A 16,925-nucleotide genomic window follows, 5' to 3' on the forward strand; every position below is an offset into this window, starting at 1 on the left:
GAAGCCACTGTGATCAGTTGCAGAAATGATAAGTAAATATCTTTTCTGTACACGATGTCAGACAAAAAGACCTAATAATCTTTTTCGCATAACAGTTTGCGCATCTTTGATATCATCAGAAATATTTTATTTTATGCTAGAATGGATTTAGCTACATCAAAATTATCAGAGAAGTTAAGAAATAGAGGAGGAAAAAGCTCCTGTACCAAGAAAGAAATTAACAAGTAGAATCTCACCTCAAACTGAAATCCAAATTATAACCTGGATGCTCTCATGTAAGATTTGCTAGTTTTTCTGAAATAGTTATGATACTTCCACTAGCACTGTATTATCAGGATATGATATTTACATTGGGCCTTCTTACTTCTTCTTCTTGTTTTTCTCCAGTAATTACAACATATTTTCAGCAGGTGCCATCCTCCCTTTAAAGTTAATAGCAACGTCTGCATGTTGTGTTTACTAGCAGAACTAACAGTCTGTGGTGATACATTACATCCGTATTAATTTTGATTTTATTTTCATGCAGATCAAGATTTGCACTGAAGTAGGATGAATTTCTGTAACAGCGTGAGTGGAGACCTCCTATGGTTGGTGATGACTGCTGAATGACAACTGTAAATTGAGGATCAGTCTTAAAGCTTGTTAGAAAACAAGACTAATAGATGGGAGCCTCTCACTGACTGACAAGCATAACAACACATTTATTACTAGAAACTGTATGAATTTTTAAACCTTGTGGTATTATGAAATATGGTGATTAGATCACCTCTTTTCATCACAAGAACAATCCTTAGGTGTTTACATATGGGGAAAAAATGGAAGGTGATTTATATTTCATTATTAACATGGAAATCCAATTTTTTGTAGAGTCCCTTACATGTAGTGGTTCCTTATTTAATGAGAGCTGCCAGTAAACCAAAGAGATGACTCTTTCATACAGGTTTCAACATGCAAATTTGTTTCAAATAGACATCCAGCTAGGCTAAATCAGTTCTTCTTCAATGCAATCACAATATGTTCTAAATAATCCACAAACATACTCACATGAAAATGAAAATTTTGAAAGCTGCTTATCTACTGAGCATCTTATATAGAAGTTCTTAAAATCTGAATGCCTTTCTGGTTTTGTGAAAAAAACCTTTTTAGCACGTAGATAACGTAGTTTAATAGGCCAGCAGGGTATAATGGGAAGAAGCAGTGAAATCAATGGAAATGAAAAAAGTAAAGAAAAAGCTAACAAATGTTCTTCATGCATACCAGCATAAACCACTACTGTATATATGCTGGAGTAACTGTGACAGAGCACAAATCTTGATATTTTGGCTATAAAAGCAAAGCTATAGCTACTGCACGCTATAGTTTAATAAGGACAGCTTTCTTGTATGAATGTTTGACAGAAAATTAAAAGAAATTAAATGTTACAACCAAATATTAGCTCTTCATTAAAATTCTGAGGCAGAACTCAGAATTACATTAAACCATAAACAAAAATGCGAAAATAAACTTAAGTTAAAAAATCTGTTTCATTGAATTCTGCATAAAATAAATAGCTTATCTGCTGAAGAGTAAATTAGATTTTTAATTTAATTTATCTAAAAGACAGTTAATAAAATTTACCTATTTTATATATTTGACTTTTAACCTAGAACTCTCTTGTTTCCTTCTTTTAACTTAAGCTAGATGTATCAGAAAGAGGTAACATCATTCATACAATAATCTGCTTATAACAGAATGTAATGATTTGATCAGTGAGAGTGATAAATGACATAACAAGTGAAGTTATCAGTTGAAAAGAGTAAACAGAACTAGTACTTCTATGGCAAAATAAAGAGAACTTGTGATGACCACATAAATATGCAAATAAATTCTTATTGATTTCTATATCCTTTTTCTCTATATGAAAAATTTCCAAGCTAATTCAAAATTGGGAAAAATCTTCTGCATATTATTCTAGCAAAATAGTGTGGATACAGGTTATTTTGATGGCTCCAGTATATTCTCTACACAGAAATGAAAACAGTAATTCTGTTAAAGATCAAATGAGGATCACAAGTGAAACAAGCTCTGCCTATCTAAGGTGCAATTCCACTGAAGTATTACACTGCTCTATTTAACTCAGTTTAATTATGCCCCCTAGTAAAATTAAAACAGACTTGGTGCTTTCAAGTGAGTTTAAACTGAATCTTTAGTCTTTCAATTAATTCTCGAACATTTCAGCTGAAACACATCTGTTTCTATCTAAATTATGATCTAAAATCATGTTATGTCCCACCTCCTTAGCAATAAATGTACTTCTGACATACTCTAGTGTATCATTCTTATAAATCTCTATTATACAGAAGAAATAATACCCTAAGAAACAGGAAATTAATTTAGTTCCAAAATGAAATTTAATAACTGTTGTTTAACTAGCAGTATCTTTCCTACTCCTAACAGTGAATTGATATAGCAGTATAGAATTTATTTTGAGCAACTAAAGCAGGGTATTTTGTTGACACATAGAGGAAGAGAAAAATGCTGCTGGAGCCATGAACTTTAGCTTTTGTTCAGTGTTAGCAAATTCTACTTTTAATTTTTGAAAAAAAATCAAACCAGTTTTTAATTTGCAAAATATAGTGTGGAGTTCTGACATTCAAGTAATGTCAGATTTAGGATTTTCAACTTCAAGGTAACTCTACTGCTTTGTGTTTACTGGATACATTTAATGTGAAAACATTTCACTTGTTTTCACAGTCAGTTAGGTATCTGAAATCTGAAAGAGGAATGACAATTTTTTCAGAAACTGTTCTCCTCTTAAGTCAGGCAAAATACAGGCAAATGTTAATACACGCTCTTTTTCATAACTCAAGTATAAAATTCTCTGCTGCTGTGAAAGCTCCCACTGTGTTCATGTGGGATAGTTATACCATTCATGAATTATGACTCTTCACATGTTTTCAGGAAATAATACTGTATGGGTCTTTTGGATAAAGTAATAATTCTTGCATGGTACCAAAAAATTTGTATTTGTCCACACCAATCATCTTAAGCTTCAAACGGGAGAGAATTTCCTGATCATCTAAATTATCCCATGCTTTTACATTAGTTCCTAAAAATTAAGTCCCCTAACTTTATTGCCTTTTTGAATACTGACAAATCTGTATTATTACAGATGCTTTATCTCCTGTCTATATTTTTTAACTGCTGCTACCCTGGGCTTCACAATTCTCTTCCCCATTAGTTCCAAATCTCTACATGCAGACCAGAATACTCAGAAGAATGAGGTAAAAACACTCCTTAGGGCAGTAAAGGAAAGATTAGTATAAACCCATTTTCCTCACTGAAATACAGGCTGATTGAGTAAGCTCTTAGGGAAAGTTCTCCATGCTCATGTTTATGTATCCACAATATTCTATACCACAGTTGTAACAGAATGCATCTTCCCACAGCACTGTCAGACATTCCCACAATGTGGGAATCTGGTACAGAATTTGGAGAATACGTACTGAGATAAGGAAGAATAAAGTGTTAAAACGTACTACCTCAGTATGCTGAACAATTGGAATAAGCTACCAAAACTATACTAATATCAGGCAAACAAACTGATTAAATGCAAGGAAGTTACAGATACTGAGTGATAATTTACATTACTTAGTATTTACATATTATATTACATGACATATTATGTTATTTGACATTTACATCTAACATAGTTGCACTCAACAAAATCGCATTTTTCTTACATTTTCAGAAAAATTACAAAATGTTAAAATATAACATATGAAATGTAATTATGCTGGAAAGGGAAAGGGAAAGGTAAGCATTCATGATTAAGTTTTTACTTAATTCTTACTCCTGTATCTTATACATGGTGCTTTTCTTACAAAAAGCACTATGTAGTCCTTATTCTGACAACATAACACCGCAGTGCATTCTGTCACAGAGACTGTGCCAGCCTGCAGGAACATCTGAGTGCCTAAGAGAGCTGTTTCAAAGGTTTTGCATCAGTCTGAAATACTTAAGGCTGTTCTCAAAGGGTTTGCATCAGTCTGAAATACTTACTGTCGCCGGGGAGGCCCGCGTTGTGTGAGTCACTGTGTGACCAGAATTTTCCATGGAATTGCCAATCAGATAGGTCCCTCCTGAGCTGCTAATGAGTTGTCCTCCTGTTACGCCCATCTGAATCCCTCCAGTGCCCACCATGCTATGGGATGAGACCACTGTTGTCACCTGTGCAGAACTTCCTTGAGTATCAAAATAATTTCCCCCAGTGTTTTGACTGTACATCTGGGTTTCTGTGTAAGGATAAGTCGTTGATCGGCTTCAAGGAAAGAAAATAAAAAAAAGAGGAAAATACATTATTTGTATTTCATTTAGCTAAGGGTAATGTTATAACTCTAGAAATTGATTTATGAAAACTACAATCAAGTAAGATTGGCACACAATCCTTGACTCCTCAGAGAATAACAGTTAATCAAGTCAAAGCATTAAATAACTAACTCAGTGTCAATGACAAGCCAAGTATCCACTGAACATTATAGATGAACTATCAAACTTACACAAACAGGAATAGAGAAAGAAACAACAAAAATTAAAGGCAGGCACATACAGCTAATCCAATTATTAATATATAAAGTAATTTATAAAGTTCCACCTGCATCAGCATGTTTTAAAATTTGACAATAGAATCATGATTTCTAGTTTTCGGATGTTACATGTTTTGCACAATGTACAGTTTGCAGAATTACAAACAACTCATATAAATGTCAGCTAACAGAGTTCAACGTTCAAGAATTCTCTGTTGTCTATTGTTTCTAAATTCACTGAACCTCTTCACTGAAGCTTGAAAATCGGAGTCTGCTGGTATTTTGGGAAATGCAGTTATTTGCACAGGGCAACCCCAAAATTAGACATGAATTCATGTAATGATAAAAAACCAGCATTTAAGAAATAAAACCAAACAGAACTATAACAATGTAAAATGGTCTCAAAGATTAAAGAAGTTAAAGGAATGCTACAGTAAAATTTTAAAAATACTTAGCAAGTATCAAACATTCACCTGTCATTAGGCAGTTCAGCCTAATAAACTGCTCAGCTACTGAAATCTCCTATCATGTGTTTCATGTTCTTATTTATTTATTTTGAATAATTATTCTTCATGTGCTATAATCCACTTATAATTTTTGAATTTGTATTTGTTCCCACAAACTAAATTTGATATTTAACTCAATGTATTTCAAAATCATGACGTAAATATAAGTCATTATTTCAAAGACTCTATCTCTGTATGTTGACAAGCATGACAACAAGTAAAAATCAGTTTACCCAAACATTAATTTTCCTATTTAGGCATCACAATTGGTAACATTTCTTGTAATCCACAGGCAATATCAATTTATACGGCATGTAACTATATAAGTTAAAAAAAAATCCCAACAACCCAACAACAAAATCCCAGACACTTTTGTACGGAAATACAAGAGGTGGATGCAACACTCATGTTTTATGCAGTAAGCTGGTTATTAAGACAACTGTGCAAGAACCTGAAGTCAAGCTTTTCTTTCCCTTCATCTATACAATATTTACTTTTTCATTAATACAGAAAAAAAAAGTCAAGGCAATTTACTGTTGTTAATTTTTTAACTATGAAAACTTCTGTAAGATTACTTTGTTAGTAAACAACAGACCTAGAAATCATAATTTCTTCTTTACCTTGAGAAAAGAATTACTTCTACATAACAGGAACATAATAGTACCTCATCAACAACCAAAGTCAGAAATTTTGCTTTATTAACTATGGCTACAACAGTTTCTCCCTTCCCCTGCAGAGACTTCCAGAATCTCCAAAACTGAAGTTTTAAAATATGAAATGTTTCATAAGCCTCAAACTACTTTATTCCCTCTTACCCCCTTTAAGCTACTTAAAAACTTTCCATTTTATTTTGAGTATTTCAAAAGCCTCAAGATCAGCTGCAAAAAACCTTGAAGCTAATCCAAAAGAAATGCCTTGCAGTCTGCTGAAAACAAAGCACGAGAGTTTTTCTAGGGACTAATGCTCAAACAGACATTTAATCCATTAACCTTTCTTCTGGAAGTTAAAATCAGTTGATCTTTGCATTGCAATAACCTATGTACTGTGCAGGTCCTCATTAATCTGTTCTCTCAAGCCAAGGTATCATGGTGATACCCTGTGACACCTTAGGGATACTCTTTATCTTAGAACTATGGAAAAGATCTACTGAGTTAAGGTTCGAATAAAATACTGAGTCCAACCATTAACTGAAGGCTGCCATCTTCATCCCTAAATCATGTCCCCATGTGCCACATCTAGATGTTTTGGGGACATTTTCAGGGATGGTGGCTCCACCACTTCCCCACACTGCCTGTTCCATTTCCTGATCATCCTTTGCAGTGAAGAATTTATTTTTAATGTCTAACCTGAGTGTCCCTTAGTGCACCTTGAGGTCACCATCTTGTGCTGAGCACAATTACACCAGCAGACTGGATGTTACATCTATATTTACATCTGTGAACAATGCCATGCAGCAGAGGACAAATGTAGGGAAAAATGTGATGTAGGCTCAGGGGAAACAGTTCATGGAAATGATCACCAAGTGACTGACACTGTAATTTCTCCCAAAAGAGGAAAGAAAAATCTTGGTATCAGCTGTCAGAAAGGAAATAATGAAAGGATAAAATCATTGTTGACAGCAATAATAGACATGGCTAGAAGAAATACACTTTACAAAAGATGCAAGAAGAACAATTCTCACCTGCAAAAGTGGAATTGAATATTGGAAGCAATGCAAATCCTAGAGAATGCTTCAAATTTCAAAGAAAACTAAATCACAGACTCGGTGTGGAATAGGAGACTCAATATTTGTTTGCTTTTATCTTGTTTGGGTATATCTGTACATCATATGTATCATCTGTATACCTCTTTATCATACAGTCTCTAAATAAGGACTGATGGTAACAGAGTACCTATTACTGCTTATAATAGCACTCTGTATCAGTGTATCAATTGATCTGACTCCAAAATAAACACACTATTCCATTTGGTCCATCAACCAGCAGGCTTTTCTAGAATACCTGATCATTGCAGATGACTTAGCAAACCTTTCACAATAGAGAACAACTGTGTACTTAAAAGTGAGATGAAACTGTTATTATTGCTCTCAGTAATAATTGAAACTTAGCAAAGAGATGTTTAATGTAACCAAAACCATGCAATCTGGAAATTAAAAATGCAGTGGATGAGATGATGTTTTGGAAAGCAGTTTTGAGAAATGATGTTTTTAGAAAGCAGACTTAAATTCTTTAAGGTCACTGCACATGACAACATGACCCTTTAAAATAAAGCTGCAGCAAAGAGAAATAACTTCAAATAAGAAAGTGATCTTCTATTTCTTCACAGCACTTGTAGCACAAATACATTATACTTTCTCAAATAGCCTGACATACATGATAGTCAGTTCCTTCCCATTGCAAAGGTTGTAAAAGCATTCCTAGCTCTTCTCTCCTTCAACAGCTGCATATAAAATCACACAGGGAGTAATCTCAAAGTTTTCTTGCTCAGTATGAGAACACAGTGATGATTAACTCTTGTTTGAGCAGGAAGGCAACAGAACCTGACAGTTCCTACTATTGAAACAATGGGAAGTTTGGTGCTTACTAGAATGTGGCATTAGAAAGCTTATCAGTTACAAATAAATTTAAACTCTAAGTAGTTAGGCTGCAGAATCCTAGTTTCCAGAATGCTGTGCAAACTAGATCATGTTTACCGAGAGCAAGCAAAAATGTCAGGCACTATGTGAATTCAATTCAGATTAAGCAAGACCAGAACAGATGCCTGATGTTAAGATCCCACACTAGAAATTAACAATACCAGCAAGAGTGAGACTGGCATTGCAAGGTACAATAATTCAACGCATTTCCTATTATGCCTCACTGCTTGCTCACACACATTTATAATGATTTACAAAATATAATGTTAGAAATAAAAGAGATGGAGATGTGGTATAAAGTTGTTTAAAACACTATATTTTTTGCACATGAAAGCAGAAAAGAATTAATTTCTACATTCAGTAAGCCCCATCATTACCACGCAGATCAATTGCAATGTGTTGCCCGACATTGCAGACTTTTAATATAATGTTACTGAGCTCAACTTTTACAGACACTTCTGTCTCTTCAAAGACACTGACATTCTGAAAAACAGAGGAAAATAAAAGGAGAAAATGGCACAGAAAGAGTAAACTGATTCTTGTCCTCCTGTAGTTTTCAGTGTGCACATGCACACATTGTAAATAATTTATTCCCTGTGATTAGATTCTGTGTAAATACCCAATCCTTTGACTACTATGTATCAATGGTTAACCTCAGAAAACCTCCAAATCAAGAAATTCTTTCATGCCAGAACAGTATCCTCAATCTCCTTTAAGTTTTTGGGATAATCCTGTGGCCCTTAAGCTAACAGTGAGTGTCACAGAAACTAGAGAGAACAGAATCCTTTGTCTAATACTGAGGGAAGACCTTATCACAGCCAGATTCTGGAGGTGATGTAGCCTAAGCAAAGGGAAGAAAAGGAAGTGCCATACACCCTGAGACTGCCACAAGAGAACATGATACAGCCACTAAAATACAACAGCAAGGCATTTATTAGCCTTAAAAAGACATGAGATCTTCAACACTCAGTCCAAGACCATTTTTCACATGGAAACAAAGCAATAAAAGCACACACGATCCACAGCTAGAGAAAACTCCGCAAACTGGGGAATACAGTAAATGAAAACAAAGGTGAAATTCTACAAATTTTATCCTCGGGAGCTTTAATTTAGACAGTTAAGGAAACATTAATTACAGATTTCTATAATTCTGATGAAGTACAGTAGATCTACAGTCCAAGAAATATGGTATTCCCACTGTTAGGAACGTGTAAAAGGGTGCATACTAACTCTGCAAGACCACAGGGGTCGGGCTTTTCAGGTTCTCTTTGTCTAGGCATCTCAGTCTAGAGTTTTGTTCTAGCAGTGATTACTGAACAATTAGATAAATGTTACTTAATCTGTTTCCATTTCAGCTTAGCTTTCTGTGACTGTGTGGCATGAAACCTATAATTAAAATGCTGAGGCACTGTTCTGCCTAACAGACATTAATATCAAATAGCTGTTCTGTACACAAAAATAAATAATAAACAATCCCCGACCTAGGTCAAAACTGTAGCAAAGGGGACCATGAGCTGGCCCAAAAATATTCAAGAAGTATCCATTCGGGCAAAAACAGACTACATAAAAGAAATTCAGATAAACTATGGAGATGGAAACCAGTGAAGAACAGGTAAGGTATAGACTGTGGTAGAATACATTAAAAATAGTTGTTGCAAGTGGACACAGTGTGGAGTGGCCCTCACCACCCATCATACACTGTCCACACATAATGCCTGTGCTGGTGGTAAATTGCTGTAACTCTCTGTAATTCACACAGGAGCCATTCACCTTAGCATGCATAAGGCAAATAAAAGGAATAGGATAATGCCAGAGAAAAAGGAACAGATAATAGTAACTAGTGGGAAGATAACTTTAACTATATTGATAATAATTACTTTATTAATAATTACTTTATTTAAAGATTTCAATTAGGGTAATTGTAAATTCTTAAGTTTGCAAAAATGGTATATTTTGCCAACATAAACACCACAAACTGCTGTACAACAAGTTGGTGAAGAATGTGGTTTGGATCCAACTGCAAAAGCAATCCTTGCACAATCCCAGCAATTAAAACCCTCTTTGCAGCATCAGAACTACCAGGTAAATGGCTGCATTTTATTCACGTGTTAAAATTTGTAAGAAGAAAGTTCATGTCTAGTATATGGAAACAATTGACTTCTTAACATAGTTGCAGCAATAATAGTCTTAATGTATTCTCAACAGCCAGGTAAGCCTGTACATGCCATTGCAACAACAACGCACTTTTGTTTCAGGATGGGGTGACATGCTTGACAAGCAAAACTGTTGTTAACTAGAGAGAAATGTAGATAACATAGTTCAAATATTCTCATATCATACAACGTATGTGACAAGTTGTATGCTACATCCTTTGTATTATTATATTGACTCGAATTATAATAAAACCAAGTAACTTTTAAACATAGACAAATCATGATATAAAATGCGTGGGAAGAATTGTATTACAGGAATACAACAGTTACACCTGACAGACTGTGAAACTTGACAAACTTCTTTTATAATGCAAAGAATTTGGTACCTTTTTTTCCTTCCTGATATATATTGTAACTGCATCCTTTGTTGCTTTTGTATATAGATGTCATGGGTTAATGTAGTTTGGTTTTTAGTTAAAGAGGAATATAGAATAATGCTTTGTTAGGACTTTAAAATTGTTTTAGAAGAGATAGGCACTTATTAAAAGTTTGACATATTATTTAATTACTAAAGAGGCTGAATGCAACTTCGGGAATACCTATATAAATCCTGAAGTTGTCTAAGCCAGTACTTTTTCCTTCTGGCTTCTTGGCAAGTTACACCTTGCTCTGGGGCTGTTTTAAATAAGGTCCGTGCTGCTCTCCTCTGCTGTGGGGAGAGCTGGCCTGGGTCTGCCTGTGCCCCTGGGGCCCCTGATGGCAGCTGTAAGCCTGGCTGGGCTGGGCTCACCCTAATTATCACCACGGAGTAGAGGGGGAGGCATCTTTTGAGATCCCTCAGCCTGAGTTTTCTTCTTCTCCAGTCTGCATGGCCTAAAATCCTAGCAGCTGCCGCCCGGCAAAGATCACATAACCACTGCAAGCCTAAACAAAAAAATTAACTCCTTCTCAGCACAAAATAAAACTTCTGAAGCTCTACCCCTTTGCCTCACCTTTGAGAACGAGGAAAAGAATAAAGTAATTAAACTATAACAAGATACAGCATAAACAATCAGTAAACAGAAAAAACAAACCCAATTTTAAAAAAAAATTAAAGTTCACCATTTTTAGCTAAACTCTAGTAAAAAAAACTATTTCCTGTAAGATATAAATACTATCTAAGAAAAATGCATAGCTCTAGTTAAAGTTATAAACTAATATAATTAAAATGTAATAAAAAATTTGAATAGAGAAAAAGAAGTAATATGAAGCCTTTTACTCCTAAAACAAATCTCTGGTTTTAGAGATGAAGATAACTTTGGAGATAAAAAAATCTTTGTCTTATACTAAAAAAGAATCCTTAAACAATACTCCTAATAAGCTAATAAGCCCACATAAAACCATAAAAAAACCTGCTAATAAGTAAAATTTCAGTTTAAAAAAGTTTCTTTCAAGCAGCTACAAATTTATAGCATAAAAGCCGTCAAAAGAATGGTTTCTTTGTAGCAAGGTCTCCATAAACCTCTAAAAAACCCTCTTCTCCCGAAAAACTAATAAAAGATTATTTTTAAACAGTAATTTAACTAAAAAATCACAAATTTTATCTCTTTATGCTACTTGTAAAAAATAAACACTTGTAAGAGGAGAAAGAGTGTTTTAGCAGTTTCATTTTAATTCCTTTTTTTCTCCTTTTAATATGTGTTAATAAATCTAACATTATACTTTTCCATCAGACCTGCTTACGTTTCTCCTAATCGTATCTCACAGGGAAAAAACCACTCAAACCACTCACTACACTAAATCTAACAAATTAAAACAAAGAAACTTAAAACTACTACAATGGATTTAAATCAATGCTAGTTTGCAAGTGCTGTATTTTAAAATAAAGGACAATTCTTTCACAGAATTGTAGAATGGTTTGGGCCAGAAGGGACCTTAAGGATCTTCTAGTTCCACTCCCCCCACCATGGGCAAGGACACCTTCCACTCATCCATCCAACCTGGTCTTTAACACTAACAGGGATGGGGCATCAACAGCTTCTCTGGATGACCTTCCTCACCATCCTCTGAGCCAAGAATTTCTTCATAATATCTGATACAATCTACTCTAAATTTCTCCTCTTTTAGTTTAAAACCACTGCCCCTTTAGCCTATCATTATCTGCCTGTACAAGAAGTCCCTTGATTGCCTTTTTTGTAAGCCTTCTTTAAGTGATGGAGGGTCACACTAAAGCCTCTCAGCTTGTCCTCATCTGTCCTCACAAGAGAGGTGCTCTAGCCCTCTGGTGATCTTTGTGGCCCTCCTCTGGAGCTGCTCTAACAGGTCCATGTCTTTCTAATTGCTGAGGACCCCAGAACTAGACACAGCACCCCAAGTGGGATCTCATGAGAGCAGAGTGGAAGGCGATGTCTTTCATCAGGCACCCTGTGACAATTTATTCCAGAGATTGCTGTATGAATTAATGTCTTCACCCAACCATGGTTTGCAGACTTCTTATTCTATTGCTAGAGCAGTACTGTTGCCTGCAGATTACAGAAAAATCCTATATCTGATTTTGAGTTAGAATTAAGATTTTGATTTATCATAGAATATATAAAACATATAATTATAGGAAGACTACCCAAAATCTGGTGCATAAAAGCATATGGGAAACGTGCTTCACTATATAGAATCTTTAAAAAGTCTGAGTAGAAACACAGACTGGGTCCCTTCTCCATCAGTGGAATTGCAGAGATGCTAATCTTTAGAAATGTTAATCTTCCTGTAAGGACTGAACAACAAATTGCTTGTCCACTACACTACTGCTCACAAAAACACAGGTAAAACCTTCCTTGTAGGAGGGAAATACAATCTAGATGTGGCTCACATGCTAAGAAGAGCTTTCTTCTATATCCTTGTGACTGATTTTGCAGCAACTGACAGAGGGATTCAGATACAGAAATGCAATAAAACAATGGAAACCTGAAGGTTCATACCAAGTAGTCACATCTGCTTCTGTTTTTCTCCTGGACTGTAACCAGTAGTGTAGCACACTTTTTATACACTGCCAAAAGTCCTAGCAGTACATATAAGAATTTAAAAGTAATGAATGAAAAGAGAAGCTTGAGAAACAGCTTATTTAAGAATGACCTGTTTTGGAGGCTAAGAGTAGACTATCATGGTCACCATGATGTTATGCTGCTGTATGTGTGTGCTGGCTTTGGCTGGGGTAGAGTTATTTTCTTCACAGCTGATAATATCAATGCCATTTGTAGCACTAGTCCAAAACACAGCTGTGTATTAGTTACTAGTAAGAAAATAAATCTATCCCAGACAAAATAAGTACAATAGAGAAGCCTAATGCATATTTAAAATACATTGTTTAAGATTTACGAGTGAGGAAAAAACAGAGAAGACAGTACGTGAATAATTAATAAATTAAAAAGAAATGACCAAGGAACGCTGTCAGTGTTAGCATCCTAAGTCTCTGAATGAAATAATACCACTCTTTTGAACTGCTTTTGGATTGCCATCAATAAATAAGTACCTTCAGACAACCAAAAAGCTTTCTAAATTCTAATTCTTCATAAAGCCAGTTAGAAAGCAAAAATGGTAAATGAAAAAATGACGTTGAGAAGCTCCTTCCCAAGCAATGCAGTCTACTTTGAAGTTTGAGCCAATTTCAAAGGTAGGGTTGCTCCAAGCCTGTTATTAGACTAGGTAATGTCTAGTGGTCAGATCAAATCTAAATGGTTTTTTTTTAGTCTTTTTCAGCTTGTGTATTGAAGAATGAAACTTGATGATGAAAAAGCTTGTTCAGGAAACCAGGAAATGCACAATCATGTGAAAAAAGATGGTAAAGAAACAGCAAAATGAGAATGTTGATTTCCTTCCTCTGCTTTTCCTCATTCCTTTGGGAAAAAAACCAAACTGATCTCATTTTATGAAGCACAAGAATGGAATTACATTAGTACTTTCTTTAGGTAGTAACTACAGCTGCTGTACCTTTCTATCATTTGCCACCAGGACAGCAATCAGGAAGGCAGAAGGCCCTGCCTTTTGTCCTGAGGGCGGAAGTTACACAATATGTCTTTCAGAGAGAATGTACTCATGATCTAGAAGATACTTTTTCAAACAACATATACCATACAGGGTGCAACTAAAACAAGCACAAGAATACCAGTTACTCAAAACTTCTGCCTTAATAAAAATAAATAGTCTGAATAGTGTGAATTTTTATCTAAAAAACTATTTTGACACTAGCAGAACTGTAATTGAGTAATTTTTCTTTCCAATTTAATATACAGTAGTTGATAGAATCTAACTGAAAACATGTATTTAACTTACATTTTAGTTAACATTTAAATTCTGACCATTTTCCAACTTACATAGCTCCATTAGTGTAGACTGTGTCACTTCCCTCCACATACTGAACCTGGGCTGGGTAGACATGCTGTACCTGTTGCACAGTCTGTACTTGCTGTACCTGAAAACAAGAAAACCAGAAATTTGAGATATCATAAAAAAGTACCAATGCTCCTAGTGGCTTCTAAACAATCTGGGATATCTCTGTTCTCAAAATTACTAAAATTATACCACAGCACTAGTGAAGAAAATTGCTTTTCTTCCACAATATTTGTGCTGTAAGTTTGGTAAACAGAGCCCTAACACTGAAGATGCACACTCATGAAGAACACATATTTTCAGTGCCAAAGACATAACAAACTGGAGAGCACAAAGATGAGATGAAGTATAACTGTGCTTTGCACTACGCTGAAGAATTACATTAACTACAGAAGAAAGTATAATTTCATTACATTTATTATGTAACAATAATATTGTTTTAATTTCTATTATTTCATGTAAGTCCTAAATAGTACAAACATTAAAATCAGAACTCAAATACGTTGCAGTAAGTTTAGAAATAAATGTTTTCATTAAGATGCTTTAGCTCTTGTTTAACTGGAGTTAAATTACACTGATAGAAGATTTCTTTTGCAGTGTACAATTATGGGCCAAAACCCCCAGTCTGAGTTACCCCTTTCCCAGAATCTTATCAGCTTTTAAAAACTCCAACACAACCTGCTGGCTTTACTTCAATGAACTAAACAGCAAGAGGCAGTAAGGCATGGATTATCTTCACATGTATTGCTAAGGACAGTTACTTATCAATGACTTTGATTCATATACCATTGTAGGAATGTTTCAGGTTATGTCAATTTTTTTTGCAGTCTCAATTTTTGTCTTCTCCCACAGTAAAGATGAAGACTTTCATCTTTTACACCTTCCATCTTTCAGAGAAACCATATTTTAGTCCAAGAGCATTCCAGAATCTAAACATGTTAAAGGACTTACAGAGACCTCACAGATGGAGGCAATTTTACCCAAGGAACTGAATCAAGAAAGTATCAATGTACTTATTTAGTAAATGGATTTAACATTATGCAAGAACAATTTTTCTTATATTTATTGTTATAAGGCTACTTCAATCTAATCCAGCTGGTTCTTAGGACTGCAAACATCATAATCCCAGATCAGTTTGGGTTTCAGGCATTCAATGAACCCCCTCCAAGAGATCCTTAAAAATATCCTCATCTAATACTTTCACCTGTGTTGTGTTTTAAAAAGTTCTGCCAATAAGCACATTTCCTACTTTCTCATAATATTGACTCTGACTTTGAAACAAAAATCTAGATTTTCACATAAAACTTCCCTTAGGTTGACATTAAAACCTAAAGTCTGAAAAAGAGACAAAACAGCCAAAGTTTAGAATACAGCTATACTACCATGATGAAAAATCAAATATTTCTGTCCATTAACAGCAACGAGATAGAACATGATGGCTGAAATACCCATTGAAATCCAAAGTTTTCTGATTTCCCACATGAATCATTACATCAATTGAGAAATACATCTGAAATACAAATTCTCAACTTCAAAAATTATACTTTGAAGATGTTTGCTTTATTATTAAGGTAAGGCAACTGTGTACATTTCTTCTCCCAACAATATTTAATTATTTAACAGAAAGATTCAGTTTTCAAAGCAAACACAAAAAACTCTAATCACAATTATGCACATTACTAAGACCTTAGAAAATTCTTTGAATTAAAAAACATAAATAGCTGTATTGTGCAAACATCCTCCAAAATTAAATAATTTCTATTCCCATCACTTTTGACTTCATAAGTTAAATTAATTCACATCATAATTCATGTAATGGGCTTGATTCAAATCCACTATAAGAAAGACCTGTAAGCTTGTTATTCATCTGTACCTCTCAATATTCAGGTCAGCCAAACTCTGACAAAATGATCCACTCATGCAATAGTTGGACAAAATATGTACGTGCTTTAGTGCGAAACATATATGCAGCTTACTGTGGTATTTTTAAAGTTTAACTCTAGGCACATTTCTTTCTTTTGGGTGAGTCATTCTGTGATCTTCAATCAATGGGAGAAGGGGAGTCATTGTTGATCAGTCTATTGCAGAACACCAAACTGATGTACTTGACCTCTGCTGTGAAAAAACATCTTGAAAACATGCTTTGTTCTTAAAACCAGTAGCTTGTCACCTGACATGTAATGGATATGCCCCATTTTCTCTCTCAGTAGCACAGCTGGGAGAAACACTGTGGCAATGATGCTGTTGTCAGTATCAATTCCATGTTCTCATCCAACTGCTCCCAAAATGCACTTTGTTCTCTATTCACACACACTGAATATGGCTTCGTTCCTATCAAAAATAACCCACACTATTTTGCTGTTAATAAAGGAGACATGATTTTCTTGCTGTAACCTGCAAATACTGGATAAAATGGGACTCTACATTGTATAGAAACACAGCATTTAAACAGAGAGGTCACGTTCCTTTTCTATTATATAGAGGCATTATATCCTCCCAACATATACAAGGCATTATCTCCTCCAAGATTCTCAAATATAGGCTGCTACCCATTTCAAGAACATCAGATTCAGCACAGAGCAAGACCTTTCTGTCAGAACTGAGATGATACTGCAGTCCCATACAAAGTATGTATACAGTGCATCAGCACCTGCTGTCTATTGGACAGGGAACTGAAAAATTCCAAAATGTGCTTCTCTTCTAA

The 16,925-nt window shown here is 34.8% G+C and overlaps 1 protein-coding gene across 3 annotated transcripts in view; it reads right to left on the reverse strand.

Moving 5' to 3' along the window:
- The window catches only part of RFX3 (regulatory factor X3), a 105,038-nt gene that overhangs the window by 31,214 nt on the left and 56,899 nt on the right, over nt 1–16,925 (reverse strand). For all 3 annotated transcript variants that reach the window (XM_063422485.1, XM_063422487.1, XM_063422484.1), the window contains exons 3-4: nt 14,206–14,303; nt 4,042–4,300 (exon numbers count right to left, since the gene is read on the reverse strand). In XM_063422485.1, coding sequence (XP_063278555.1) covers nt 4,042–4,300; nt 14,206–14,303 — 357 coding nt within the window. The remainder of the gene's footprint in view (nt 1–4,041; nt 4,301–14,205; nt 14,304–16,925) is intronic.

Source organism: Prinia subflava, chromosome Z (genome assembly GCF_021018805.1).
Source record: "Prinia subflava isolate CZ2003 ecotype Zambia chromosome Z, Cam_Psub_1.2, whole genome shotgun sequence".
NCBI classification, from domain to species: Eukaryota; Metazoa; Chordata; class Aves; order Passeriformes; family Cisticolidae; genus Prinia; species Prinia subflava.